This window comes from Platalea leucorodia (assembly GCF_965183815.1).
Source record: "Platalea leucorodia genome assembly, chromosome: 6".
In the NCBI taxonomy this organism is placed as follows: Eukaryota; Metazoa; Chordata; class Aves; order Pelecaniformes; family Threskiornithidae; genus Platalea; species Platalea leucorodia.
This window is the reverse complement of record NC_138828.1, coordinates 36,469,629-36,497,589: the sequence shown is the minus strand read 5'-3', so window position 1 is coordinate 36,497,589 and position 27,961 is coordinate 36,469,629. Positions and strand designations below refer to the sequence as shown.

Sequence of the window (27,961 nt, the reverse complement as noted above, 5' to 3'; positions counted from 1 at the left end):
GTCAAACGGGTGCCTTTTCCACATGGAAAACCCCAGCATCCCTCTGCCCGCTCTCTGCTTTCCCCTCTCCCCCCAGCCCGAGCAGCAGCCGCCCCCCGCAGCCCGGCAGCTCCTCGCAGCCCGGCAGCTCCCGCGTTTGCGGTGCAGGGGTCGGCGTTTGCCAGCTGCGGGCTTGCAGGCGCCGGGGACCCGGGAACCGGCCGCGCCCGCTCCGCCTCCCGCTGCCGCGGCACCGCCAAGTTTCGGTTCCCGTTTCCCCGCCGGGGCGGGGCGTTCGTCCCCGGCGCCGTCGAGCTGTCGGGCGGCCGGCGAGCGGGGGATGGCGGCGGGCCGGCAGCAGCGGCGGCGGCGGCGGGGCCGGGGGAGCGGCCGGCGGCGGGGGGCGGGAGGTACCGAGCGGCGGCGGCGGGGGCGGCCGGCGCGGGGGTGGGAGCCTCCCGGGCGAGGGCGGCGGGACCCCGCGGGCCGGGCCGGCGGGGATGGAGCCGCTCGGGTTGCAGTAACCCGCCGTGCTGCCTCCCGGGGGGAGCGGGCCGCTGCGTGAGGTGCCTGAGCGTGTCCCGGTGCGCGGCGGTCGGGGGAGGCTGGGAGCAGGCGGACAGGGCCGGGGGACAGACGTGGATTTTCCTCGCCGGTTACCTGTTGTGATTGAGCTGGGGAGGTGTGAGGAGGGTGGACAGAGAGTCTCCAGAGGTGTTAGGTAAATCGGGGAAGGCGCTGCTGATGGCTGCCTTTCAGGCTTGGGCATCCTGGCTCTCGGACGCTTGGGCTGCAGTAGGGCCACGGGCGAGTGACTGAGTGAATCTGGTGCCTTCGGCTCAGGAAAGCACCTGCAGCCCATCAGCTGCAGGCAAGAAGGGACTTCCCTCTGCTGCAAACAGGCAATGCATGGATTTTCCATCATTGCTGCTCCAGTGTCGTGTAAAACATCTGACTTCAAGGCATCCCGTCCCCAAAGCTGTGACAAATCTGGGGCGGTCAGATACCTCAGGGAGTGCTTTATCTCCCCAGGGCTTCTGCTGACGTTTTGCGGGTCGTCTTGGGAGCTGGTGGCGCAGCAGCCTAAGAGATGGAGAAATGTCTTTTAGTGATAGCCAGGAGAGTTGCCTGGCGTGAGATAAAGCAGCGGGTAGGACCCTGAAACCCCAAGGGGCCGGGGAAAATAAGTCATACACACTTGTGTCACTTCTTCCTGAGGAGCAGAAGCTCTTGCTGAAAGCAGTAGCACACAGAGATCTTGGGGAGGGGACCGAGATGGTTACGATGCCCGCTGCCTTAGCGCGACCGTCGTGCCTGTCCATATTTGTTCTGCAGAACTCGTGCAGCCGCAGAGGAATGAAAAGGTGCAATGTTCAAACCATGATGCAACACATACGCTCATTCTCTCCCCCGATGGGAAGCTTTCTGAAGAGTGGGCTACAGCTTCAGCTGACTGCTCTAAGACAAGGTAAGAAACTTTAATGGAGTGGAGGTGTGGGTGGTAACGGTCAGAGAAGGTGGCCCATTTTTCCTAAAGGTAACATCCAACAGACTGAGGTGTGTTCCTGTTGTAGAGAGGGAACTGGAACACATTCATTCCTAGTACCCAAAACGTTATCTTCTTTTGTTACCCAGCAAGAAGTGCATTGATTTTGAGGATGATACCAAAATCTGAGCTGCTTGAGATGCATGAGACAGCTTTCTCTCAAACTTAGTAAGGATTGGTAGCATATACCAGAGTAATGTAGATGACTTGCAAACCACACGTGGCTTGGGAAAGCTGCAGGTGTAAGACCCAAGCACATCTGAACCTTGCCACCTTCTGATTAAGCTGTGAGGGTAACCATCATCTAAAAATGGCAGAGCAGTTTGCTGTGGGATTTTCTGTTAACTTGCCCAGGGCTGAGCCCCGTTCTCTCCCAGCTTCCCATGGTGCAAACCACAATCAAATCAGTTAGCACAGCTGCAGTAGGCTAGCATAAGAGCAGGTCAACTTACAGGTGACCTATATTTTTCCACGTAATTCCCACTAAACATGCTAGGACTTGGTGAGCAGAGGATCTTCTTCCTTTACTTTGTCTCATGGCACAGCATCTATCTATTTTCACTTGGTTTTTTTTTTTTTTTTTTTCCTTATTTTTGTAGGCTGGTGAAAGAACTAGGAAACCAAGATATTGTTCAAATAGCATGTGGGGACCAGCACGCCATGGCACTGTCCAGAGGTAGCCTCTTTGAAGCACACTTCTCCAACCGGGAGTCACATTATGGCAGGCTTGCTCTTGGAAGGGAGTGTCTGAACCCCTTCCAGTAGTTGGTGACACCATTAGAGAGTAATGAGCGATGGGTGGGGGACACAAAGTGCGCTGGCTATCAGCCTTGCCCTTTCCTCCCGGCAAAAAGAGACCTGCAGCTCTGTCTCTCTCTGGTTCCTGAGCACCACGCCTCTGCAAAGGTGTGTTGTGGAGAGCAGACGTGGCTGCCCCACTCTGCAGTCACCAGACCTGATCATTCTTAAGTTGGAGCACCTTTCTGGTTGGGAACTTCTTGCAAGTATGGCTTTAGAGGTGGAAACACCCTGCCTTTATTCTCGCCCTGCTGGGTCACACAGGCAGCATGGGACTGCCCCAAAGGGTTCAGAACCAAACAGGGAGATTTGGCTGCTGCTGCTGGTCTCACCTTGCAGCTAGATACCTGAAAACAGCACTAATTTTTGCTCCCATTCTCAAAGCGCAAAGACTTGAGGGAAGCAGTGAGGCTGAGCTGTTTTCTTTTGTTCTGTGTGTGAAGGAGGTGGGCTCTTCACCTGGGGCCAGAACGCCCACGGACAGCTTGGAGTGGGGAGCCAAACCACGCTGGTCTGCCAGCCACAGCTGGTGGAAAGACTAAAGGGCATCCCACTCGCTCAGATTGCTGCTGGAGGAGCTCACAGCGCCGCCGTGTCACTCTCTGGAGCTGTGTACTCCTGGGGAAAGAACGATTTTGGTCAGCTGGGACTCGGAGACACAGAAGGTAAGGAAGGACAGCAGCAGGAATGTGCTTTCCTGCTCAGTGAGCTTACTGCAGACACAGGAGGGGCTCCTCAGGACTGTCAAGCCCCTTTGGAGCAGCAGTGGACAGTAAAGTCTTTTGAAGAAAGTAGATCTGGATAACTTGTTTCCTGACCAGAAAAGGCATGCAGGGACAAGGGATTTAGGGGTTGTATTTCTACAGAGAACTTCCAGTCATTTTGTGTGGCCAACTGGATTGCGTGGGCTCTTAAAACCATATGTTTCAGAGGCCTCTTTCCATGCCTTTCTCCAGGCAGTCTTCCATGAAGGAAACTAATTTTATACCTCTTTGCCTTCTTTAATTCCCTGTCAACAGAAGGTGAGAGAAGAATTAAAATCACCCATTGCCTTCAAACCTGGAGGGCTGGGGCAGATTTGCTCTCGCCAGACAGAACCTGAAGTCAGGGGGATCTGAATGAGTCCACACCCTTGAGAGTCAGATATTTTGAAGCCAAGTACCTTTTGGCAAGCAGATGTAAAAGTGCTGCGTTTTGTTTCAGATTGAATGTAAATGAAAAGAAAATACTATGAAAAAGACAGAAGATTATGACAAAGAGTATGTTATAGTGGAGGGTAGAAAACAACTCAAAAACAAGTTGTAAATACATGAATTGCTGTAAGAGAGGACTGAAAAGCGCTAAACCCACCTATTTTCTAAATCTTTCTTTGTGTGAGACCCTCCAGTACTCTTTCACTTTAGCAGTGCTGTCTTCTTTCCAGACAGGGACCACCCATCATACGTTGGAGCGTTAGAGCACTGGAAGACTGTATTTATCTCATGCGGGGCAGATCATACTGCAGTTCTCTCCAAGGTGAGTCTGAAATGGAAAGTCAGCACCTGAGACCTCACCCTGCGAGAAAAGATACACTGCTAAAAGCCAGCATGGAGAAACTGGGATGGCAACGCCTGCTTCCATCTGAGTCTGAAGACTATCCCCAAGGCACGCTAACTAAGCTATTGGGAAAACTGGCCTTTTCTCAGGTTCCTGTCACCTGCACGCAAACTTTTGCAGGGAGATGGTGAATGGGAATCCTGGGGCAAAGAAGTGCAGTTCAACTCTCAGTATCTCGGTACTTTTAGAAAATATTTTCTTTTTTATAGCATGTTGGGAGCTTCAGAAAATGTGAACAATAGCTAATTCACTAGGGTTTACTCATACAAGTAAAATTCATAAGCAACAGGGAGTTATTCTCAGGAGTTAAATTGCTTTTCTCAGGAGTTAAATGATTTGGACATTAGACAGTGTAAGATTAGGCTTGATGCAAAGCACACTCTACCTGTGTTCGAATCAGGGATGTTTTGAACCAAGTCCCATGTAACACATTGTGTCATGCTCGCTCTCACTCTCGGTGGTGACCATTTGAATGCCATTAATAACGCAGTGATCCTGTTGTTTGTTTCTTCATCTTCAAGGATGGGCTGGTGTGCACCTTTGGAGCAGGAGGGGCTGGCCAGCTTGGTCACAACTCTACACGAAATGAACTCATGCCTCGCGTGGTGGCCGAGCTGTGGGGAGCAAGAGTTTCGCAGGTTGCCTGTGGCAGGTGGGAAAGTACCAGTGACATGCCTTCTAAGGTCAAGGTCTTAGGGGAATCACTGAAGAACAGTAGGGAGGGGAGTCACCAAGATGTTCAAAAAGTCTGGAGAAGAGGAGGCTCGGGGGAGACCTTATTGCTCTCTACAACTACCTGAAAGGAGGTTGTAGCGAGGTGGGGGTCGGTCTCTTCTCCCAAGTAACAAGCTATAGGACAAGAGGAAATGGCCCCAAGGTTTAGGCTGGATATTAGAAAAAATTTCTTCACCGAAAGGGCAGTCAGGCACTGGACCAGGCTGCCCAGGGAAGTGGTTGAATCCCCATCCCTGGAAGTATTTAAAAGACGTGCAGACGTGGTGCTTAGGGACATGGTTTAGTGGTGGGCTTGGCCGTGCTAGGTTAACGGTTGGACTTGATGATCTTAAAGGTCTTTTCCAACGTAAACGATTCTATGATTTTATGAAATCCCTGTATCCCAGTGTGTCAGCACTGTCAGAATATCATCCACTCTTCAAGTGCAAGCCACCCTCCTGCCACAGCCCCAGTGAAAGCAGAACCCTCAGCCCATGCCAAGCAGAGGGAGAGGGCTGCAAAAACACCAGAAGCCCTTGGGTTTTTGCTCTTTTAAGAAACGAAGGGTGTACTGGGTTCCAAAGGGCAAAAGACTGTCAAAAGCCTGTGTCAGGAAAGTCACCGAATTCCCATCCATTCTGACAAACTGGCAGGTCCTTAGAAAGAACTGAAGAGTGGTGATAATTATCTAATTTCATTCTGGCTTTCTGGAACTGGGCCAGAAAAAGTCTCCTGTTGACTTTCCTGGGCTTTGTGTCAGGCCCAGCAGCGTAGAAGTTGCACTTTTAAAAATGGAAGGGCGTGAAGCTAGCAAGGCATAACACTTTATTTTTGTATGTGGAACCAGGGTAAATCACAAACTTTAGAGGATAGTATAGGAAATTTGAGTCCATATGTTTCTTTATTGCTGAATGTTTATGCAAGGAAGGGTCTTAAGCCTTTGGTTAAAGGGATTCTATAGCTGGACTGTCAGGACTTTTAAAGACAAGCCTCAGCTATCCACTCTGAAAACATATCTGTAAATTTTATTCTGACTAGCCCAGTGGTATTAGCTTATTATGACCATTTTTCTTTTTCTGAACAGACAGCACACCCTGGTCTATGTCCCCTCCTTGGACAAAGTCTATTTGTTTGGTTCTGGTGAAGAAGGACAGCTGGGAGACGAGAGGAAGCCTAATCAGTTGATACCACTTCCCATCAATTTACCAGTGAATACTGGAAAATCCTGTTGGGGTAATGACCATTGCAGATGTGTACAATCTATATTGGTTTCTTCCAGGGAGATGCTTGTTTTCTTGATTCCATGTTTACACTGAGAGGCTAATATTATGTCTCCTGCTTGCTTGCCCATCCCAACAGATTCTACAATGGATAATTCCATTTGCTGCTTGATTTATCATCACGGGTAATGGCCACACAGAATCAACTTTTAGACAGACAGCTACTATCTGAGGGTTTTTTTTCCTGTTCCACATCTGTGCACTGAACTCTCTGAAGATAATGACTGTCTCTTCAAATGTTCCTTTGAAAATCTTTTCATTCTTTCACAGAAAACAACAGGTCACGAAAGGTGATTGAAATTATTGCAAGAGGAAACAAAGGCATTGTCCTTTGCAAGAAGAACAAGGTATGTGCCTATTTGATCATGGCTTCTAATTTTACCATTGTTCACATTACTGCTGGAAACATTTGGATTTTCCATCCTGCTCTTAGTGCGCCAAGTTCATATATGTCTCTTGCAGTTCTTTCCATGCTTACCCAGAAACTAACTCGTATTGCAATTTATGTCTGTTCTGTGGTTAATGCATCTGGATCATGCTGGATGACCATTAATTTGTTCATACTTAGGCTGAAATCTTCTTGTAATGATTGACTTGAAAAAAAGAATCCCATCTGCTAAACCTGTAACCTTGTCAATATTTTCATGCATTTCACACAGAATTCCTATTTGAACGGAATTGCCACTCTGAAGGATAAAGAAGTGGATGTGTGGTTTTCTAATTCCAGTTCGCAACATTGGGAGAGTATAAAAAAGTAAGTCAGAAACCTGAGGGTTTTTTTTTTTTCCCTGATACATGATTTTCTCTAAAAATTATTATTCTTTGGAGACTACTGTAGGAACTGACGTTCAAGAATTTAGCTGAGACAGAATCTTGTACCAGCCCTGCTTACCTAGTTTTTGGACAGGAAAAAGAGAGGTTGAGAAGCAATGGCCCTTTGATAACCCTCTTGCAGAAACAGAGCAGACGCACTGCCTGGCTTCGGAAGCCTGTCCTCCTCTCCTTGTACAGAATGGTTGTTAAGTTGATGAAGAGCCAACAAGCTAAATCAGTGAAAGATTCGGTCTGCAGACTGAGGCCTTGTGCAAAAATCATAATCCAGAGTACCCAAACTGGAATGTTTTGTGTGTGTCAGCATTTAAAAATTAGTGATCCCTTCTTTAGTTACCCATTTGCAAAAGCAGTAAGTATATATTACTGTGGGAAGCCTTACACTTAGGGCTGAGAATTGTGATTACGTAGTCTTTTTTCAAATCTTACAAGGGAGGTTATTTTCTTTGGGCAAGTCTGACTCCAGCTGCTGATTCTGAGCATTTAAAAATCTTGTCTAATTTGGATCTAAATGTTTCCCTGACCACTTTTATTACAATTTGGATCATATGGAAAGTGGTTATTCAGAGGGTGAGAGAGAGAGGGTTCTTTCCAGATCTCCCTAGGAAGGGCCTGACAACAAATCTCTTGATACAGTAGCTGCTTTAATAAGAATAGAACCAAGAATACAGGTAGTGAGTAAGTCTAATGTCCCTTCAGACGCTGGGAACCCAGCTTTCGTGCGGCAGCAAATGGATACCCTGATGGATGTTCCCTCAGTGTGCTACAAAGATCCCCTCCGTGGGGGGGTTCCTCAGTGCCTTTTATTTTGCATAACAAACAAAACCAGATAACATCCCAACCTGTCAGGAGAAGATATCTCCACCATAACACCCGCCGGCATGCAACACAGGCTGGCATGGGGCGCTTGAGCAGGTTCCCTTGCAAGGCCCAGGAGAGCAGAGGAGGCTTGCCGGAGATCACGGGCTCCTCGAATACAGTGTCTTCTGCAACGCTGCCAATAAAGTGGTGCTAAGAAAAGTTTTATGTGGTCAGGTGCAGGCACACTCGTACACACGTTCTTGTTCTCTCAGAATTAAAAACCTGAAGTTGCTACTCATGTTGAGAGGATTGACTTTGGTTTGTTTTTACTATCAGGAATATCAGGCTGATCTTTTCATCTGAGGCTTGCATCAGTGGAAGCTTCCTGGAGAAAAGGTAGCGTGCACTGACTTAGACGTAACAGAATAAATTAGCTGCATGTAAACTGACCAGAAAGTGTTATTTTAGGCCACATATGTGGAGAAGATTAGTCGTATCTGAATTTGCAAGAAGCAAGTCTGTAGTTTTCAAAGCCCTTGCTAAAATTAAGTTTTTTATCCCCCCAGTCCTATTGAAATTTGCTATAGAAGCTCACATTGTAGCAGATTATCCCATAGTCACATTTGACAGATGATGATAAAGGTTGAATCCCCTTCCCTGGAGGTATTTAAAAGACGTGTAGATGTGACACTTAGGGACATGGTTTAGCGATGGACTTGGCAGTGTTATGTTTATGGTTGGACCTGATGACCTTAAGGGTCTTTTCCAACGTAAATGATTCTGTGGTTCTATGATAAGCCCTTTAGGCTATATTACAGCTCCCAAAGGATCCATAATAGCTCCTCCCGGCACTGAAGTGCAAGTTGTTTTAGGGTGAGATACAGGAAGCCTGCCATTAACAGTGCACAGCTACACAAGACAGAAGGACAGAATATTAATCAGGTCACACCACAGTGAGAATATCTTCTTAGAACAGATGAAATTATACCCGCTGGAGCTGGGGCTGAACTTTCCAAGTATTTTCTCATGTTAGGATGCTTCACTATTCAGTCAGTAAGAAAAAAACAGCTTCTCACATCATTTGGTGTTCTTTATTTCGTTTGTGATAGAGACAAACATTTCAAAACTTCCAAAGAAGTCTCAGGTGTAGACATATCGGCAGTGCAACATTTTTATAAGAAGATCAGCAAGAAGCCAGAAGTCTTCCAGGAGGTAAGGATTTGATATAAGGATTCTCACTACACAGATATGGAGGACCTCTGGATTTGTGCATGAAACTTGGGAATTCTGTGCCCACCTAATTCATAGATGATTCTTGGCAAACATAATTGCATTTTTAACCCTTGTCTCTTTTTTTTTTTTTCCTCTGAAGGTGCAAAAGGAGATTGAGAAATTACTGCCGTCATTGTCTTCCTCTCCCGACTCACCTGAAAACTTCAGAGTCTACTTGATCTTGCCTTTCCTTCTGCAGGGAGAAGATGACAGCTCTTTCCGTTCTCTCAGGCTGCTAGCACAAGCCATCACAAAGCTCCAGCCAAAGTACCTGCAAACTCTTGGTAGGGTTTTGTGATGACAGAACTGAATGATTTAAATGCTTGGTCGTTTTCAGCTGTGGAGCAAGAATTAGTATTGCCGATGTAATTTGTTCCAGAGTTCGGCCTGGAAGAAATGCTTTCGGTAGAAGTAGAAACACGGGGACTACACTGCAAGACACAAGAAAAAAAAATAATTCTCAGTCTGAGGTTTACTAATTTTTGTAGTGTAAAATTAAGCATTTTTTTTGCTTTAGTTCATTTGATAAAAAGAGAAAATGCAGCTTCATCCAGAAATTGCAGTTATTTGCATGTTACCTGTGATGGGTACTTCCCTAGCTGTTTTCTTTACAGAATGCCTGTGGTCAAACCTAGAAACATCCTTTTTCAAGGAGCTGGTCATTCTATATCAGAGGGTTTCCCAGAAAAACCTGTCTCAATTTGTCATGGAAGTCAGAACTGGGCAAAGAAACACCTACAGCCTGCACCCAGATGAAACAGAGACTCTGCAGATACTGCAGATTCTTTACCAGGTGAGAAAGCGTTTGGATCCTGATTAGATAGGATGTATCAGTACGAGTTAGAGTATTTTAACCCTTTTTACTTGTTGAATTCTCTGAGTTTCCTTCTTACAAGGGAACATGGGCCCTCGCCCTTTGACATTGCTTCACGAATCTCTTTGGCTCTGCACCAGCATAGCTTTGAAGGAGTCCTGCTCTTGACTTGTGCCTGGCTGACCCTCTGTAGAAATGAAGAGTTGAAGCACGTTATAGTCCCTGGCAGGGGGCAGGGAGCAGAGGGTTGCTTTCAGTGGTGTAAGGAGTGCATGCATTGATGCGTGCAGAGCTATGGATGTGCTGTCCATTACGTAGCATGCCCGTTCCCCTTTCTGCCGGTGAGATCCCTCACCCCAGTAAATGCTCACAGCATTTAAAAAACAACCCACCGGCTTGGCACAGCGCAGCTGCTACGGTAACGCTGCGTGATGCTTTAAGAGCCTGCTACCCAAGAAATTTTCTGGGACAACAGAATTAGAGCATCTTTAGCTGCATATAAACAAGGGGAAGAAGGGGGGCAATAACTGTATTCTTCTCAACAACCATCCTTTCTCCTGCTGAGATGTTCAAAGTTTAGGAAAGTCAAGAGCTCAAGCATGCACTTAGCATGAATCAGAGAGAGCTGTTAAATTTTGTTCAGAATTGAATATCCTTTTGGCTGAGAATGCAGATTTGGGCCTCAAAGCTTAGGCTCTTGAATATGCATTTATCCAGATAAATAAACTCAAAAGTGCAGCAGGCCTACTCTTCTGTAAGTGGTTACATCATTTGGAGCTTTATATGTTCACTGTCCCCCCAGAATTCATATCTTTGCCAGGCAACAAGTACGAACATGAACAGGGAACTTCAGATTGTCCTGCAACATGAAAGACACTCAAAGGGAAACACACCTTTCCTGATGGAGTCCTGTTAAGGGGTCGTCATTGTAAATGCAGATTGCTTTCCTGCTAGTTTGTACGTGCCTTTCTGAGACTTCTCGCTGTCGAGTGCTGTGCTACTCGTAGCACTTCTATCCTTCCACTTCTGTGCCGGGCCTCAGAGCTCTTTCTGCAGAAAGCCCTGTTACTCCTTAGTCCTGCCCTGCCACACAGACACATAGCTCACTAGATCTGCTCATGCCCCTTTTCATATTGCATGTATCAATGCAGGTGAACTCCAGAACTGGTTTCAGAGTACAAGAGAACAACTTCTATGTGCCTCAAGTGAAAGAGATTATCCAATCGTGTTGGACCTTTAATGTGAAAGTAAGTATAAAATCTTACCAGCAGTGCAAAACACTTTTTTTTCTGTTTTATTTAAATGAGTCAATATATGTGAAAGTCAACTCTAGACTCTAGCCCAGTACATCTCAAAGACAACACATCTTCCCTACTTCTTCAGCTGTTTAAATTATGCAAGCCATTTACTATCCCAGTATTTTAGAAGCTATATAGTTCCTTTCCTGAGATCACCCCTGGTTCTGAGAGCCGGAGCTGTCCTCCAGCATCTTAAGCGGCTTGATTTGCTTTGAACTGATGATCAGTGTGAAATAGCACCTTGAGGGATGGTTGCTATACTTCTTGTTACTCTGGGTTTTATTATGTTGAATTAACAAATATTGTGAGGTCTCTTTAAACTTTTATGTAGAAACCCTATTGAGCATTTCAATTTACTTACATCTAAACCCAAAGCTGTGGTAATAAAAAATAATCTGTGAAATGGTTCATTTCTTGATGACATGAAGGAGTGAAAATTAGCTACCAAATGAAATCCACATCACAGGAAGCAGTACGAAATAGAAATGTGGATAGGAGGGGCTTCCTTAGGCAAAAAATGCAGTTTTCTGGCAACGTGGCTGGAATTCGCAGGGCAACTGCCTAATTCTTTCACGAGCTTTTGTTTGCTAATGTACCAATTTTGTACCAATTAACCAGAGCGGAGGAGGAGGTTTGAGAAACAGTATAGAATCAAAAGCCAAATAGGACATTACCTGAAGTTGCTGCCTTATCACACTGGAGGTGTAACACTTTGAATTAGATTAATTTGTGTATCAATATCTACTTTTGGTATTACAGATAATAAACCCAACAGTTTTTAACAACAATGTACCATAACCTGGGTGTCCAGGACATTTTTACTATGTGTTTTAGTTTAGCTGAATTACAGAAGATGCTATTAAAGTCACTATGTCTCTGTTTCATTCTTGGGGCACTGTAACACAAGTGTCTGCCAGCACAGACAGTTCAGATGCCTCTCTTGTCAGGGTCTCCCACTCACAGGAGCGTTTAGAAGCTGCTTTTAGAAAGCGTGCCTCTGTTGGTGTAGTGGTCACGTACACAACGAGGGCATGTTTCAGAGACGGAGGAGTTTGCCGGGGTACAGACTGGCAGTTCAGTCTGCACATGTACCCCCGAACTCTGATGTTGCAAGAGAAAATCAACATGTCTCTTTCTTTTTTCCTTGCCATTTCAGATGGCCCTATGGAAGATGACCAAATATCCATGCATCTTTGACATGCAAAACAAGATCTTAGTTCACAATATGGAATGCAACACTCTGTCCAGCCCCTTTTGTGATGTAAGTGTGGCCGATTTTTTTACAATTTAGAAGAGAGAAACACACTGCTGACATGCTGTTACTTTGATCTTCAGATACGCTCAATGCTGATGGAAGTCTGGTACTTTCCGGTCAGGAGACAGTGCCTTCTGCAAGACATATGGACCCATTTAGAACACGCACCAAACAAGCAATTCAGCAAGATGTTAATGGTAAGATACCAAATTGTATTATTTGTTAGCTCTGAATATATTGCTGCAGTGTTCTTTGGTTTTCAGTGTTACTGAACTATTGGTAGAAGGGTTTCAGTATTCATTGAACATACAACAAAACTACTACTCATCACATTATTATAAAACATATTCCACGGGGGATGTAGAGTAAATCTGGAGGGCAGTATCTTACATTCTTACTGCGGGTAGCCATCAAGCTTTGTTGGCCTAAGTTAAATGCAAGTGGCAGTGCTATTTACTGTGAGGTTGCTTTGGGGTAATGTAATAGGATTGCTCAGGAAACTGGTAATTGGCAAAGTCCGTTACTATTGCTGCTAGACTGACTTTAAAGACTCTAGGCTAGTTTGCTGTATGTGAAAAACCTGGTGGCTGGTGGGCCAGCAAGCAACATAGCCACAAAAGCCATTTCTCTCATGGAGATGCTGCCTGAAGGGAAGGGAAGGATAGTGCCAGCAAGAGAGATGAAAAGTTGATTATAATGCTGCTGTCTCCATGTGGCTTTAGTCTGTGGTTCCCACACAAACCCAAAGGTTCTGGCAGCTGTATTTTCTTCGGGTATCGCAATGCTAGCTCTGTCCTGCAAAAGCCGTTAGATGGCTGGCGTGGGAACAGGGCCCCTGGCCAGAGCAGAGCTCAGCTCAGGGAGCGCGTGCCTTATCAGTCACTAACACGAGGGCTGTAGGAGCCTGGCACCACGCCTGTGCAGCAGGAGCTATCCACCTCAGTGCCCTGTTACCCAAGCTCTGGTTCTTTCCCGGTGAGCCTTCTTGCCAGCCAGAGCTGTCAAAGCTTTTCCTTCCTCGACACTTAGGAGAAGACTCACAGTGGTTCCTAGAGCTACCTTTCCTTCCCCCTTCCTCACGACATCAGCAGAAAGAGGCATTTACTTACGGAGACAATAAGGCTTGTGCTCTGTACTGTCCCCCAGATCTAGAGTCTCTCTCCACTGATTGTGCAAAACCAGCTGCCCTTAGCTAGTCAGCCTTCAAATACACCTCTTGTGGGCACTGCCTTTCAGACTCTGCATCACAGCACTATTTGCCCAGCAGCAGCCGGATCAATTCGACGGCATTGTTAGTATCCCACCAAGAGACACAGAGGTCTGCAGTATTTACCACTTGGTGCTGCATTTCTGAATTTTTTCAGCAGGTAAAGGACATCTGTGTCCGCGTTGCAGATGTAAACCACCCAGTAGCAAAACATAAAAAAGAAACCCTTGTAATAGATTATCATAGCATTAACCTGTGTCCCCTTCATAGCTGTGTCCTGTTAAGACATTTTGTCAGACGGTAGCGAGACCTTTGCACATTGACACCCTCATAGTGGTCTGTCACTCCATTCTCTAGCGTTGCTGTAAATGAAGACAGGGAAGGTTGAAGTATTTAGCAGAACCATCTTCTGTTCCCTCTCTACTGAGCAGGATAGGGATAAGGGGAAAGATACTCCACATACTTAAACAGCATTTGTAGCGGCCGACTTGGCTACTAGATCCTGGGCTCAGCTGGAGTTATTTTTCCTCTAACCTGTCAGGAGATGCCTCTTGAACGAAGCTGACCCAGCCTGGCTATGAAACTTGGGCACTCAGACACACTTAACAAATAGCACAGGGACATACATCTCCTAAGCAGACATTGGAATGTGTTCTAGGCCACTCTAACAAAACCCCCAAACACAGAAGTATGTCTTTTCTGCAGCACTGTCATTTTCCCATCTTTTTCTTAAAAAAAAGAGGCAAGCAGCTACTGGACATACAGACATAGGTATCATCCAAGTAAATTTCTTCATTTAACTCAAGCTTTGTTATTAAACATCAGCCTAATTTATTTTATGTTCTTCTGACAGTGAGGCAAATACATTTCAATACACACATCAGTTCAAAACAAAACCAAAGCTCGTAATTCAAAGATTCATATCGCTGCATGTTGTCATTGCTTATTATTTAGGATCAGTTATTTCAGTCAGGGTACAGGTCTTCCTCATAAAAATGATCACCACCTAGAAGATTTTAATTCGTGCCACTACAAACGCACAACACTCTTGAAGGGATACACTAGAAGGAATTAGTGCTTCTTGTTATTCCTCCTCTTTACCTACCTTTGCAGTAATTAAGCAACAGGCTGCTGCAGAGGACTTCATACAGTTCCAGATACTACTAGGAAAATTACAACAGACAGAAGGGAACTCTCAAATCAATACCTGATGAGATTAAATAAACTGTGTTGCCTTAGAGAAGCCCAGGAGTTAGCAAATGCATGGCACTAGTTGTGCCTAAAAAGCTTAATCCCCATCCAGGTCCACAGGTGGAAGAATACATACACCGGTATTGTAACAGGAAGGAGGAGACTGTAGAAACACAAGCTGTTTGTGCTGGTGCAGCCCTGTGGGAAGGTTTCATCTACGCTGGCTGAGTAAAACAAGCCTGCTAGGGAGAGGAGGGGGACAAGTACAGTCAGGGTGGGCAGGGAGGGCAGCATGCCTCCTCCGGCCATCAGTCCCAGTTCGCTGCTGTGGCTGGGGGGTCCTCAGGGCTGCTGCGAGCCTTCGGCTGGGGGCTTCTTCCGAGTCGTCCTGGCAGCCTCTGGGATCATGTTCGGGATGCCGTCGATGATGGGGTACGCAATGCCCAGCTCCTCGTTAATGAGCTCGTGGGTAGCCTCCTCGTACCTGGCCAGGCGAGTCAGGGAAAAAACAAAACAAAACGAAAGAAGTGAATAGCCTGGGTGTGCCCTTCGGCAGCCCCTCCCGCTGGACTCGGGCAGCAGCAGGCCAAGGGCGGCCCCCGTCCCTCACCTCAGCGGCCGCTTGGAGAGCGGGCACACCAGGAAGCGCAGCAGCGACGGCTCCAGCGGCTGCGGCCGCGCCGAGCCCGAGCCCTGCCCCTGCCGCTGCCCCGGCTCCTCTCCCTGCCCGCCGCCGCCGCCGGCTGCGCGGCCTCCCGCCGCCGCCGCCCCCCGCAGCACCGCCGCCGCGCCGCGCCCGCCGCCGCGCAGCATGGCCGCTACCCCCGCCGCGCATCCGGCGCGCCCGCCAACCCGCCCCGGGCGGCGCTGCGGTGCGCGCACAGTGGTTCCGCTCCCCCCCGCCCCCTTCCCCCCCCGGTGCCGGTGCCGGTGCCGGTCTCCCCGGCGCTATGGGTTTCTCGGGGCTCGCAGGTGTCGTTCGTGGGCGAGGCAGGAGTGGACGAAGGCGGGCTGTCCCAGGAGCTTTTCAGCGTCGCCGCCAGGACCCTCTGCCAGCCCAGCAGCGGGGTCTTCCGCCGCCTCGGCTCCGGCCTGGCGTGGTTCCCCAGCCAGGTAAGGGGCGGGCCCGGGGAGGCGGGGAGCCGGCGCCCGGGCAAGGGCGGTCACGGCTCCTCGAACGTGCTCGTTCGTGCCCAGGCCTCGAGCTGCAAGGACACCTTCCTCCGGATCGGGACGCTGTGCGGGATGGCGCTGTACAACAGGTGCACGGCGCCCTTCCCCTTCCCCCGGGCGCTCTACAAGAAGCTGCTGGGCGTCGCGCCCGCCCCGGAGGACCTGGAGGAGCTGCGGCCAGCCGCCGGCCGGTACGTGCCGGCCACGGCCCCAGCCGCTGCGGGAAGCGGCGGCCGAGGCGGGTCTCCTGGCTCGACGGCGGGCGCGGAGATCTCCGAGGCCGCGTTCGGGGCACTCGCGGCGGCTACCTTTGCCGTTGCGGAGCTGCTGAAAGCCACAGGTTTCCAAGGTAGCCCTCGTCCGGGGCACGGATGTCGCTCTCGAGCAGAGGTCGGCATCGACAAAATATAAAAGCCAAGCCCCGTGGCTTAGAAGGGGTCAGATTCCTGCTCCCCATGGGCTTAAGTCCATGCTGTGAATATATAGTTCAAAACCACTTTGAGCTGTAGTTCGGACTTGGAAGAACTAAGCTCCCAATTACTAATGTTGGGTTTTTTTGCAATTTACTAATTACCAGTTTCCACAACGATGTTATGCACAAGCACAGTACTACCATATGCTGCGGTTGTGCCAAATCTAAGAACCCGCATGTGGGTTTTCCATGTGCTGGGAGAGGAGATTTCAGGCAGATATAGCCGGGAGAGGAGCTGCTGCCACCAACGTAAAGCTCCTAGGCCCCTGAAGCCCAGCTTCCACACAAGTGCTGTAAACAGCCGAGAAGATGAGAACCCCTTCCCACGAGCCAGCGACTGTTGAGGGGGACTGAAACGTCAGGTTGCCTGCAGTACTTTGAGAGGTGCTGCCCCCCAAAACAGTTCTGCCAGACCATCCCACTGGTCCACACTTAATTCCTCACTAGATGATATTTGGAAGAACAAGGCTGTGGTCCAAGCCCACTTGCCAGGGAACTTTGTGTAGTTATCCCCACAGGGCGTGGGGATGGACTTGCCTGGAATCCTTCGCGGTGAAGGCACTTGCCCTCAGCTCATGGCAGCAGTGGGAATAAGGGTGCAGATCAGTTTAGGGCCATATATGAAGGTTCTGTTGTGAGTATAGGTGTTCTGTATGTATACGCGTTTAAATACTGCTTGTCAAAGGATGGGTTTTGGTGCATTAAATGGTCATGTTTCTTCTCTCTTTTTTCCCCTTTGTTTTTTCAACAGGAGCCTTCAGAGAATTTTGGATGAAGAACATGATCATATCCTTGAGAGCCTGGACATGAACTTCACGGTAAGGCATTATTGTGCCGTTCAGATGTGCCATGCATGTACTCAGGCAAGACAATGTCCCACTGCAAACAGCACAACTTGTCTGTAAACTCAAACTAGTAAGAGTGATATGACAGGCCCTACAGAAAGCAAGAATGATAGATGTAGCACATATATATCTGTCATATATAGATACAGCATCCAATGTTTTCATTTATTTGCGTAGATAATGGAAGAAGGAGGTTCCATGGCTGCTGTTGAACTTAAAAAAAATGGTGCCAACATTCCTGTCACTAAGGATAACAGGTTGGTCTTCTTTTTCTTATCCTGTTGTCTTGTTATGAGTGTATGAAATACCATATCTATACCCATCCCCATATACTCTTAGAAAATATTGAACAACAACATTATGCCTTTGGTCTTGGTCCAGTAAGTTGTATGCTTTCGGTTCTTGCTGTATGTGCTCCATATGTGCTCCATATGTGCCAGACATCGGCAGTTTTTGTGCAAGCAGTGGATAAGAAGTGGATCCTTGGCCATCCCGGCATCTGCATATACAGAGATGCCTGGCCTTATCAGGGAAATTCCTAACGAATGTATAAAATACCCCTGAATAATATTTTCAGGGAAATACAGACAACTTGTCTGGGAAATCCCGCTGTAGGTACACCTCTAAGATTTTTTTCATGAGCAAAATGTTTCCTGCTTAGTTATGTATATGGAATGTATCTTGTATATGACAGAGAAGGAGTAATCTGTCAATAAGGTATTGTGTCAGTATTAACCTCAGCACAGGGGACAAAGAGAAATTCTGTGGCCTGAGTTCTGCAGATGACCTGAGGACCCATAGGGTGCATGAAAGGGCTGTTTAGGAAGCTTAGAGTATAGCGTTTACATTGAGTTGATTGTACAAGTAAAACATCACTAAACAAATCCCCATCACAAACAGAGGAAAGAGTGAAACTGTGCTGACTAGCAGGTGTGCAAATGTTTGTTTTGATTTCAGGGTAATTCTTGGGCGTTCAGTGGGAGTTTTGCTGAATTTACACCACTTAGGTCTGCTAGGTTCCATCTTAATAGTGAGGTGTCTGATAGGATTTCATTGGAGAGTTCAGGTGAAGTACAAGGACCGTTATCAAAATGAATCCATGTTGGCCAGCATTCTCTTTTATTCGTGATGATCCTCCCAGCTTATTCAGTGAATAAATAATAGCTGGTGATGACTGCTTTCGGTAAAGTCTGAGTCTTTGCAGTAGACTCAGTATATGGAACAAAGGAATAAGGAATAAAGTTCTCTATAATTCTCTTTTTAAAAAAGCACCTATTGCATTGCTTGTTTGATTCCAAATATCTTTGCAGGAAGGAATTTGTTGACTTGTATGTGAATTACGTGTTCAATGAGTCGATACGGAAGCCATTTGCGGACTTTATGCAAGGGTTTTTAAGAGGCTGCCCAGCTAGAAAGTGGAAGATGTTTCTCCCTGCAGAGCTCCAGATTGTTCTCCAGGGACACACAAAATTTGACTGGCATCTGCTGGAAGAGGTATTGGATAGGAGCACGGTGTACTTCTGCTATATCTGCTGAACGTAAACTCTTTCTGACCTGTTCTTGTGTTGAGTGCTATAGGTCACGAACAGAAAAACAGAAGCTCGAGGACTTTCTCTTCTCTCGATTTGTGTCTTTGTTTTGAGTCTGTTTCTAATCTACATCAGGTACAAGAATAAAGGGGACTGAAAATCAAGTCGTAGCTCAAGGATTGTCATATGAATCTTTGAAAAACAAATGAACAAGCAGATTTCAGAGGTTAAGAGGATTTGAATATCTATGAACAGGATTATAAAATTTATCAGATAAGCTGTAGTTTCTTTAAATAAAAATGGAAATAGCGAGGATTAACTGGCCTGTTTTATTTTTATGTCTTCAACAGAATGTGACGTACGAACGGTATACAAGGTTAGATCGAACCATCAGGAATTTTTGGACTGTGTTTCACAAACTCCCAGAAGAAAAAAAGAAAATGTTTCTTGGTAATATATCAGGCATTTTAAACTTTTCATAGCCCTTCTTTCTCCCCCACAACACACAGTTTAGATGCCTGCACATGAAAAATACTATAGTTCCAAACTGCTTTTCAACATGTTTCCCCCTCCGCCACATTTTCTAGTGAAAGCCACAAAGAAGTAATACAAAGAATTGCACAGACACAGTTCTGACCCTTCTCACATCCCTCGAGGCTTGCCCGAGTGCATCTGACTGCGTCGAACCTTGCCATTGCTTTATCCTTTACTTTTGTGGTTATCAGTTGTTGGTCAGAGGCCTCAACTTGTGTGAGCAGACTATGCCAATGTAAGCAGTTTAGCTTTCTCAAAGGATCGCAGAAGCTAGCTCATCCTTTTTAAATGTAGAAGGTCAAACCTAGCCGGGCCTTTCGCATCCACAAGGTCTATATAAGTAAAAGTAAAAGAGCGCTTATGAATCAGCAAGAGACTTTATTATATTCAGGTACAAATTCAACAAAGCAAAATAATTAGCTTATGGAAATAGCCATATTTTTACACTAATTTTCCCTCATGATTTTCATCCTCTGACAACATTATCTTGTTTATTTTTTTTCAATTTGGTAACTTGTTTTTGTTTTTCTTTTTCCCCTTCCTTCAGCTTTTGTGTCAGGATCTGATCGAATCCCTGGCTATGGACTGGAACATTTTAAATTTTCTATTGTAGATCCTGGAGCACGCAATCCAGATGAGCATTATCCCTTTGCCAATACCTGCAGCCACATTTTGTTCCTCCCCAGATACAGCAGGAAAAGAATACTCAAGAAAATGTTGCTCTGTGCCACAGAGCATAATGAAAATTTTGGCTTGGCCTAACTCTGGGTCAGGAGCACTTTAAAGCAAAAATAAGAAAACAAGTCTCTGTTTCACTCGTCATATTTTTCTCTTAATAATTCCAATTTACTGGTTTCTACCCTGCCTTATTTTTACTGCACTTTATAAACACTCGAGTGTGTGTATTCACTGAGATTTTATATTGATTATAAAAATGAGCTTAGACCAGAAACCTGGTTGTTAGATTATAAAGTTAGTAAAGAAGAATCCTATTTAACACGCTTCCAAGAAGCAAGCTGATAACCAAGTGTATTTACGTGTATGTCCATCCTGTCTGCACTGTGCTGGTCTTCTTTAGTTGGTGAGCTTCCAGCAGCAGGGATTCTGTGATTTGTACGTTACCGAGCATACAGGCAGTATATGCTAAGCAGTCATCGTTGCAAGGGGAAGCTAGGGTAAAGTTTTCATCTGTATTAGTTAAGGATTCTCTTGGGGAGCAACTAACGCTAAGGAGGCGTGTTCCTGCAAACTGTGAATTGAAGGAGCAGCCTGTGCTCACCTGGATATGGCCTTTGACTTATCTGAGAGAAGTTCTTAGGATGAGGATTTGATCGTTCCTAAACTTTGTCAAAAGCTGTATTTGTAAAGCATTACTGGACTTTTTATTATTTAATACGACAACACTGTGATATTTGCCATGTTTCTTTGTATCTTCTAAGGAGATTTTGGCAATTAAACAAAATTTTAGGCTTGCGGAACAGGTCTGTCTACAGAAGCCTGCGGACATGAGGCTTGCAGGGCTGCTGGAGGCTCCTTGTCAAAACAGTGCATAGCACTGGCAGGATATCCACAATGTCGGGCAGGATGCAAAGGCAGGATGTGCATTTCTCTGTATATTTTACTTTGTGTAAAAATATATTTATAGAGAGAAAGAGAGACAACGATCATGATCTTTCAGCAGTCCCCTTTGGTGTGTTAATGTGTCAGTGGACGTATATTTGTAAATAAGGCTTTTACTGTGTTGAATTAAATGATGATCGGTTAAATTTGCACACCTGTAGTTGTGTTCTTCCTTCGTTATGCAGCTGCCTGCGCGTGACAGTGTATCCGTGTTTTCTGTCCTCGTTGACAGGGGAAAGCCGTGCACAAGAGGAGTCAAAGGCTGATATAAGTCTGTTTCAAACAGATGCATTGCGTAGGCTGAACAAGTCAAGGTCTTTCACGTTTGGTGCAGAATACGCTTTAGATGAACGAAAAATTGAGAGTGAGGAGACGACAGCAATTCCTACCTGCTGTTCTGTCTTGACTTTGTGTTGGGTTTCACATGCACACCTTCTTGGACCTTTGAAATGCCAGGAAATTCTATAAACCTTTTTTAGGAGTGACTGTTAGACTAGTGCTTTTTTTCCTTTAGGAAAGTAAACGTTTCATAGGAAAGACATAGGCATTATTTATGAATTTCCAGCTCAGTAAAAAGGACATTGTTACATACTAAGAAAATGAAAGCTTCCTTTTAAGTTACGGTATAGTAATTAGTAAAGAAAAGCTTCAAGCACTCGCCTCAAGCGCCAGGGTGGTACAAAGGAGCGAGGGGACACGTGGCCTCTGCAGAGCTAATCCCTGGCCCCCTCGCCCGCCTGGGGCGGACAAGACATCACAGGGATGCTTGCATCCTTTGGGAAAGGCACCAGCCTGCTGCAGGTGTATTTTTGTGGAATGAGGGAACTGGCAGAAGCCCAAGCTGTTGTCCCCATTGAGGCGGAGGGTCCCCATCCCGTGCCCGGCTGATGCTGCCACACCATCGCAGCTGTCTGTCGTGGCAGCTTAGCCTGCTGCTCTTCACCAGCCTGCTCCTGGCTGCTTGTTTCCTTTTTTATGGTTTTCTAAGCCTCCGTTAGGGCTTGGAAATCCAGAGTGATCTTCTGTGCTCTGCAAGTGTACAAAAGATGTATTCTTTTTGGATTTCAAAATAACCCATTAGAGATTAAGTGATAATAGGTTTATTTAGAGCCTGAAGGAATTTCCTTCTCATCATGTATGATGCAACATCACATGGGAGATTAAAGCCCAGAGTAACTTTCAAGGCTATTTTTAATTTGTCCTCAAATAAGCCCTGCTTTTATAAAAAAGAAAAAAAAGACCTTCAGAGGGAGCAGAGTAGAGTGCTCTTCTGTCATTTTCTGCAATGAATTTGAGCACCAAGCTGTGTCTACATTTTCTCAAGCAATGCTCATTATAAAGTATGCAGGGGAATGCCACGTGAGTGAGCCTTGCACTCAGCTATGAGTTTAAAAGGCTTTACACAGGCAGCGAGAGTATATCGGACCTGCAGCAGGAATTTTTTTTTTAGACCATTCGTCTGATCTGAACGTCACCTGTAGAGAAGTGCAAGAGCCTGGCAGAGCAGCTGATGTAACCAGGGTGGTTCTGGGGTGACCAGGACATCCCGGCAGCTTGTAAGCCATAAGAATTGAAGGAGGTGGCCTGGTGAAGTGTGGCAGGGGTGAGCTTCGTGCTGGATTTGGTGCAGGGAGGACAGCACGCAGGAATACCGCTTCCATGGGAGGTAGCGGGACCTCGCCTTGGCTGGCTAATCCCCAGCTGAGCCCCTCTGAAAAGCTCTTCCCTAACATGGGAAGGGCCAAAAAAGACAAAATACAGAAGAGTTCATTGCTTCCAGAGCAACACAGAGACATCAATGGCCACACGTAAGGATTTTTCCTACCCACAACAGCTTTCTGGCCCAGATGCCTGGGGCATAGACTTGTGGCCCCCGCGGCAGTTTCCCTGTGGCGGCGTGCTCTGCGACTAGCTTTCCTGCCCTCCTCAGGCTGGTGGAAAGCTCTGACAACGGGCAGGACTGACTAGGCATAAAGCATCGCTGCCTCTGCACAGCCCCGTTAAAAGGTCTGTGCCGTGGCCCGTTGTAGCAGAAGGCTACCAACGGCACCCGGTGAAGGGCTCTGGAGGACAACACCTGCTGGAAGAGGGTTCGCAGGGCAGGGGAAAGCTGCCACCCTGCCTTCCTTCGTGGAGAGAAGGCGAATGAATGGTAACGCGTATTGCCACAACATTCAGGAGACCTCAGCACATGCTTGCCCGTGTGGTTCCTGATGCTGGGCTGCTGTTCAGCTGCTTGCGGGAGAAGAGAGGTGCTCTGGAAATCAGGGCGAGCTGCGGGTTTTGGCACCTCTGGATATCTTCAGACCTGGTCTCTGGGTGACCTAACCCCTCAAGGAAACGGTGAGCTACCTGCTCTTCTGGCGAAGGTCCAGCCTCGCCGTCGGCCCTCCTAGGGCAGCCCTTGGCCAGCAGGGAGACGTGGGCTCCAGCCTGACCACCCCCAGGTGAGGAAGACCCACGGTGCGATGGGACCTGGGCTCTGAGGAAGACCTCGGCCGAGGCAGCGGCCTCCAGAGGGAGCTGTGCACGGCGGAGTGCAGGGGCACAAACAGGACGGCTGTGTTTTCGGGTCTTCGTTTCGTTTTATCCATTTATGAAGGACCAGCCCTCCACGAACCTGAAATGTAGCCAGCCAGAAACTGGTTTAAGCAAGAGATTCCTGGCTCCCTAGGACAAATTGCAGGTTTTGCTCCCTCATCTATTTCTTTTTTTTTTCACTTTTTTGCGTGTATCTTCCCCTCCTTGATTACTCAATCAGAAACAAACAGAGGCAAACGAGTGTAAAGGGAAACGCTGGCTATTTTGCAAAGGTCTCCAGATGACGAAATAAATAAAACAAAAACAAACACAGGAAATATTTTTTCCTCTACGCTTTCAGTTATTCTAGAAGCTGCTTGTAACACTGGTTGAGTAAAAGCTATTACGTCACAGGTGTAATTTTACACTAGAGAGTAGCTCTCTTTATGCTAAACACTCATGATCCATGCAAATACAGGTGAATTTTTATCCGATACGTGACACATTGCACGCTAAGTACGCAAACACTGCAAACTGCCAGAGGTGTAGCGTAAGGGAGGTAAACGCTGCGGGCACTGGGCTTGCTTTAGGGACCTCTTCTCCCCACCCCGAGCCCTCGCAAACACCTCTCTCTGGTTTGCTCAAATACCGACTGTTGTTTTGATGGTCTGAGTGGGATCCAGCTTGTGCATTGCTCTTGTGGCGTGCAGAGCCTTTTTCTAATGGATGGCATTAAAATCAGAAAATGAGTACTCGGGAGTTATGTAATTGCTTGCTCATTGGCCTCTCTTTTTTTTTTTTTTAAGCTCTTTCTCCCAGCAGAGATTTATACTTCGACCACAAATATTTTCCTAAGGTTGAAACTTTGTATAAAATGTATGAGCTCCTAAACAAACAAGCCTCTCAGGTGCCTAGAGGCCATGTAAAATGCAAGATGCAAAAAAGGCGAGGGGAAAGGAACTGGCTATTGTTATTAATAAGTGGTATTTCATGCTTAACAAAACCAAGAGAGTCATTTTAAACAGCTGAAAGCTGGCTTTCCCTTGAGACCTTCATTTCGAATAGCTTAAATTCTAGAATATTTGCATATGCTTAACTTTGCCCGTTGATTTGTATCGTCTTTAGCGCAGCTGCTGATCTGCTTAGCCTGTAGGGCTTCCTCAGCCTCTGCGGTCCCAGCCCCGGGCCGCTGGCTACCCACAGCGCTCGGCCTTGGGCCGCAGCTCCCGCGGCCCTCCACCGGCGGCGGCGGGAAGGCGGGCACGCCGGGTGGCCGCGAGCAGCCCTGGCCCCCGGGAAAGGAGATGCCCCGAGCAGGCCTTCCCGGGGGGCGAGGCAGAAACACGGCGCCCCCCAGGACGCGTCGCCCCGCCAGCCCCAAGAAGCAGGCCACGGGCGCTGCCAGGCGCCGGCAGGCCGGGGAGCCCCGGAGAGCCGGCTGCTCCCTCCTCGCCGCTGCTGCCGCCAGGCCGGCCGGCCCCTCGGCACCGGCAGCCGGGCCCGGCCCGGCCCGAGCGAGCCACGGCAGCCGCCCGCGCAGGCGACGCCAGCCTGAAGCAGCGCGTCCCGCCGCCGGCCGGTGCCGTGGGCTGTTCGGGCGGTGCGTGCCCCACGGGCCCGGGGAAAGCGCTGAGACGGCGGGGGGCGAGAGGCGGGGGACAGCGGCGGCGGCGGACAGCGGCAGCCGCCACCGGGCGCCGGCGGCGGGGCTCCACCGACTGACAGAGCGCCCCGCCCCGCGTGGGGCGGGGCGGGGCGGGGCGCAGCGCCCGCCGCCGATTTGTGCTCGGGGGCCGGCCCCGCGCTTCCTATTGGCCGCCCTGCGCCGTCACTCCCGCCGGCGGCGGCGGCATCGGGGGGCTGGACTTCCTCGTTGCCGTGGCGGCAGCGGCGGGGCCGGCGGTAGGTGAGCGGCGGGGAGCGGGGCCGCCGTAGCGGCGGCCGGGGAACGGGGGGCGCGGGGTCGGCGGCAGCTGCTTGCCCCGGGCGCCCCGCTTGGCGCGGTCAGAGCCCCGCCGGCGTAGCCCCGAGCCCGTTGCCCTGAGGTCGGGCCTGGCCGGGCGCGGCGGGTGAAAGCCCGGCTCCCCGGCGGGGCCGCTGCCGGCGCTGGTACCGAAGCGGTGTGTGGGGGAGACGGGGCGAAAAGGCAACAGCGGCAGCGCGGCGGAGCCCCGCGGCCCCCCCCGCTCGCCGCCCTCCCTGGCGCAGGACGCGCGGCCCCGGGCGGGGCCTCCCCGGGCCGGTGCGGGGAGCCGGGGCCGGTGCGGGGAGCCGGGGGCGGCGGCGGGGCTGCGGCAGGAGCCGCTCGGGGCGGCCGCTGCTGCTGAACGGCCTGGCGCGGCTGGCCGCGGGGCGGGCAGGGGGGTGCCGGGGCAGCGGGTGTCCGAGGCCGCTGCTGTCGCTCCCCGGCGCCGGGGGGCCGGTGTGGCCGCCGGGCCCCGCCGAGCCGGCTGGGAACGCCGGTCTGGGTGCGGGGGCAGCGGCGGTAAGCGCGGAGGCGGAGGAGGCTGTGTGGGGGTGAAGGCGGGGAGGTGTTCTTGCTGCCACCGCGACGTGGGGATGATGTGGGCCTTCACAGAACGGCTTGGCTTGGAAGGGACCTTCAAGAGCACCTGGTCCCAACCCCCCCGCCCTGGGCGGGGACACCTCCCCCTACACCAGCTTGCTCAAAGCCCCATCCAGCCTGGCCCTGAACGTTTCCAGGGATGGGGCATCCATACTTCTCTGGGCAACCTGTTCGGTGCCTCACCGCCCTCCTAGTGAAGGATTCCTTCCTTATATCTGATCTAAATCTCTCTCAGTTTGTAGCCATTACCCCTTGTCCTATCGCTATGCTCCTTTGTCAAAGGTCCATCTCCAGCTTTCTCGTAGGCCCGCTTCGGCTACTGTCTTGTTTGATTTTATTTATCTGTTTTCAAGTGTTTTCTATGGGGACACCTCGAGCTGAGGGCCTGTGGTTATACAATGGAAATACTCTGTTTCTGCTTTAACTCATTCGCTGTTACACCTTGCATTCTCTTGCTCTGTAGCCTGGCCTACATTGGACATTGAGTTGGAGCAAAATGAAGACAAAAGGAAGAAGGTGGGCTTGGAGGCTTAGTGGCAGAAAGAAGCAGTAAATTCCTTCATTATTGGGCAATGATGATAAAAGCAGCACATTTCCTAGCTGAAATCTCACAGACAACAGGGAAGGAAAAAGCGTGTTTATTCATGCCCTGCCAGTTGGCATATCTCTTTGTTTAGAGAGCACTCAGCCTTGAGTGTTGCTTGTTGCAACAAACTTGTCTAGAAAGGGTGCAGTTGGGGTTGCAGCTATGGCTTTAGAACATGTTTGTACGATTGTGTGAAGAGACTGTGTATGTCAGGATGGCTATTAAAAAGAAGAACAAAAAAAAAGGCAAAGTAAAACACATCCTGTCATGATCTTACATGCAGCATTATTATTATACCAAACCACCAGGGTTATTTTCTCACCAAAGGATATATACTTAGTATATCAGCTGACCTGCCTTATAGCAGAGGGTGGATCTTCCACCCACAATAGATTTCCTCAAAATATTCCTCACAGTGTGAGGTTTTCCTCTCTCTAGCTGTGCTGTGTACATCCTTCACTGTTTTGATGGTGAATTATTCCTGGAATGTCAGGGTTTGAGGATGTTGGGTTATACCTTCTCCCCCTTCCCCCCCCCCCCCCCCCCTTTTCTTTTTTATTATTATATATGGGGAGTGTCCACAAATGACCAGCTTTGCTGCATTGCATTTGTTCTTATCTCTGAACCATGAATACCAAGTTGGCTGTGTTGTGATCTGTGAAGAACAGGAATAGGTAATGTGGTTGGGTACTGCATCTCTTATACTGTTCGCAATCCAATTTTTAAAACTGACTGGGAACTTTAATGCCCTAACTGATGCATTTAAAAAAAGCCACCTTCCTTAAGGGTTTGTCCTCTGAAGATAAAAATTCAGCTTTAAGGTGTATTGAGCTGAGCACTAGGAATACTCACTTCTAAAATTTCAGATAAATGAGTATAAACCTTATCTATATTTTACATATATGTGTGTGTTTATGTGCAGACACACATCTGTGTTAGTGCCTGCCCACACTAGAAACTTTTTATATAATTGTTTTAGTATAAGGAGGGTATGTAGCTTGTAGAGGTAGTTTGCAGCATAACATGCATTTTTACTTTGTCCGCTAGTGTCAAAGAAGAGTAACTGCCTTAACCAGACTGGAAACGGAGCGTGAAATTGTCATTGGAAGCTTTGTTGTGTTTCAGGACACAGCTCCTACTTGAACACATGATGCAGCAGCTTTTCTGGGGGGAGGAAAAAACCAAGCATTAAAACAGTTGTGGTTTTAAAAATGGGCTACGTCTTCAAAATAAGTAAATCAAAAATGTGGCGCACCAGGCCATTGGAAAATATTTAGCTGTGCCTGTACACTCAAATGGAAAGTGGCTATGTTGGCTTTCACTCTTGAGTGGAAAGTGCTGCTCTGTCCCCTTGGAACAGAGCTGCACAGCGATTTATCAGCAAAACGCGTGGAGGATGGGGGGGTAGGATTCAATGGAGATAATGTTAAAAAAACTAACCAAAAATATAGTTAAGATCAGATTTTCTAAAGGGTCTGGTGTGCCTCATCATCTGCCGTGGGGATTGTTAAACTTCAGGGTACTTCAGAAAATC

The 27,961-nt window shown here is 48.2% G+C and overlaps 4 protein-coding genes across 14 annotated transcripts in view; 2 read left to right on the top strand and 2 right to left on the bottom strand.

The window, feature by feature from the left end:
* Nucleotides 1-312: 312 nt before the first annotated feature.
* Nucleotides 313-20,860, top strand: LOC309592222 (putative E3 ubiquitin-protein ligase HERC4). Of its 6 annotated transcripts, XM_082315405.1 has the most exons (23): nucleotides 313-389; nucleotides 1,315-1,447; nucleotides 2,125-2,201; nucleotides 2,767-2,988; nucleotides 3,747-3,838; nucleotides 4,441-4,571; nucleotides 5,718-5,866; nucleotides 6,184-6,260; nucleotides 6,573-6,667; nucleotides 7,882-7,941; nucleotides 8,655-8,757; nucleotides 8,918-9,101; nucleotides 9,432-9,610; nucleotides 10,783-10,878; nucleotides 12,086-12,190; nucleotides 12,265-12,381; nucleotides 15,555-15,695; nucleotides 15,780-15,946; nucleotides 16,979-17,045; nucleotides 17,250-17,329; nucleotides 18,383-18,566; nucleotides 18,952-19,051; nucleotides 19,683-20,860. In XM_082315405.1, exons 1-23 carry the CDS (start codon nucleotides 320-322, stop codon nucleotides 19,895-19,897), a joined length of 2,844 nt encoding a protein of 947 aa, XP_082171531.1. In that variant the 5' UTR covers nucleotides 313-319; the 3' UTR covers nucleotides 19,898-20,860. The 6 variants fall into 6 exon arrangements, with proteins under 6 accessions (XP_082171531.1, XP_082171532.1, XP_082171528.1 ...); XM_082315406.1 differs by having other exon boundaries at nucleotides 9,017-9,101; nucleotides 15,555-15,946; XM_082315402.1 differs by having other exon boundaries at nucleotides 15,555-15,946.
* PIGY (phosphatidylinositol glycan anchor biosynthesis class Y) lies at nucleotides 14,500-14,891 on the bottom strand (the record flags this gene model as incomplete). The annotated part of the gene is made up of 1 exon (XM_082315409.1): nucleotides 14,500-14,891. The coding sequence occupies one exon, from the start codon at nucleotides 14,889-14,891 to the stop codon at nucleotides 14,661-14,663; it is 231 nt and encodes a 76-aa protein (XP_082171535.1). The 3' UTR covers nucleotides 14,500-14,660.
* Nucleotides 14,925-15,405, bottom strand: PYURF (PIGY upstream open reading frame; the record flags this gene model as incomplete). The annotated part of the gene is made up of 2 exons (XM_082315408.1): nucleotides 15,193-15,405; nucleotides 14,925-15,066 (listed from the first exon to the last, which is right to left on the bottom strand). The coding sequence occupies exons 1-2, from the start codon at nucleotides 15,393-15,395 to the stop codon at nucleotides 14,925-14,927; spliced, it is 345 nt and encodes a 114-aa protein (XP_082171534.1). The 5' UTR covers nucleotides 15,396-15,405.
* A 4,265-nt stretch (nucleotides 20,861-25,125) lies between the features above and the next one.
* HERC3 (HECT and RLD domain containing E3 ubiquitin protein ligase 3) overlaps nucleotides 25,126-27,961 on the top strand; it is a 52,980-nt gene continuing 50,144 nt past the window's right edge. For 4 of the 6 annotated variants that reach the window (XR_014228644.1, XM_082316234.1, XM_082316231.1 and 1 more), the window contains exon 1: nucleotides 25,142-25,181. The gene's annotated coding sequence lies outside the window, so the exon portion shown is untranslated. Of the gene's footprint in view, nucleotides 25,182-27,961 lie in introns of all 6 variants that reach the window. The other 2 variants (XM_082316233.1, XM_082316232.1) reach the window with 2 other exon arrangements.

Coding starts and splice junctions, on each gene's coding strand:
- LOC309592222 (XM_082315402.1), top strand. CDS start 320: ATGGCGGCGGGCCGGCAGCAGCGGCGGCGGCGGCGGGGCCGGGGGAGC. Junction 2,989..3,746: donor GGGACTCGGAGACACAGAAG/GTAAGGAAGGAC, acceptor TCTTCTTTCCAG/ACAGGGACCACCCATCATAC. Junction 6,261..6,572: donor TCCTTTGCAAGAAGAACAAG/GTATGTGCCTAT, acceptor CATTTCACACAG/AATTCCTATTTGAACGGAAT.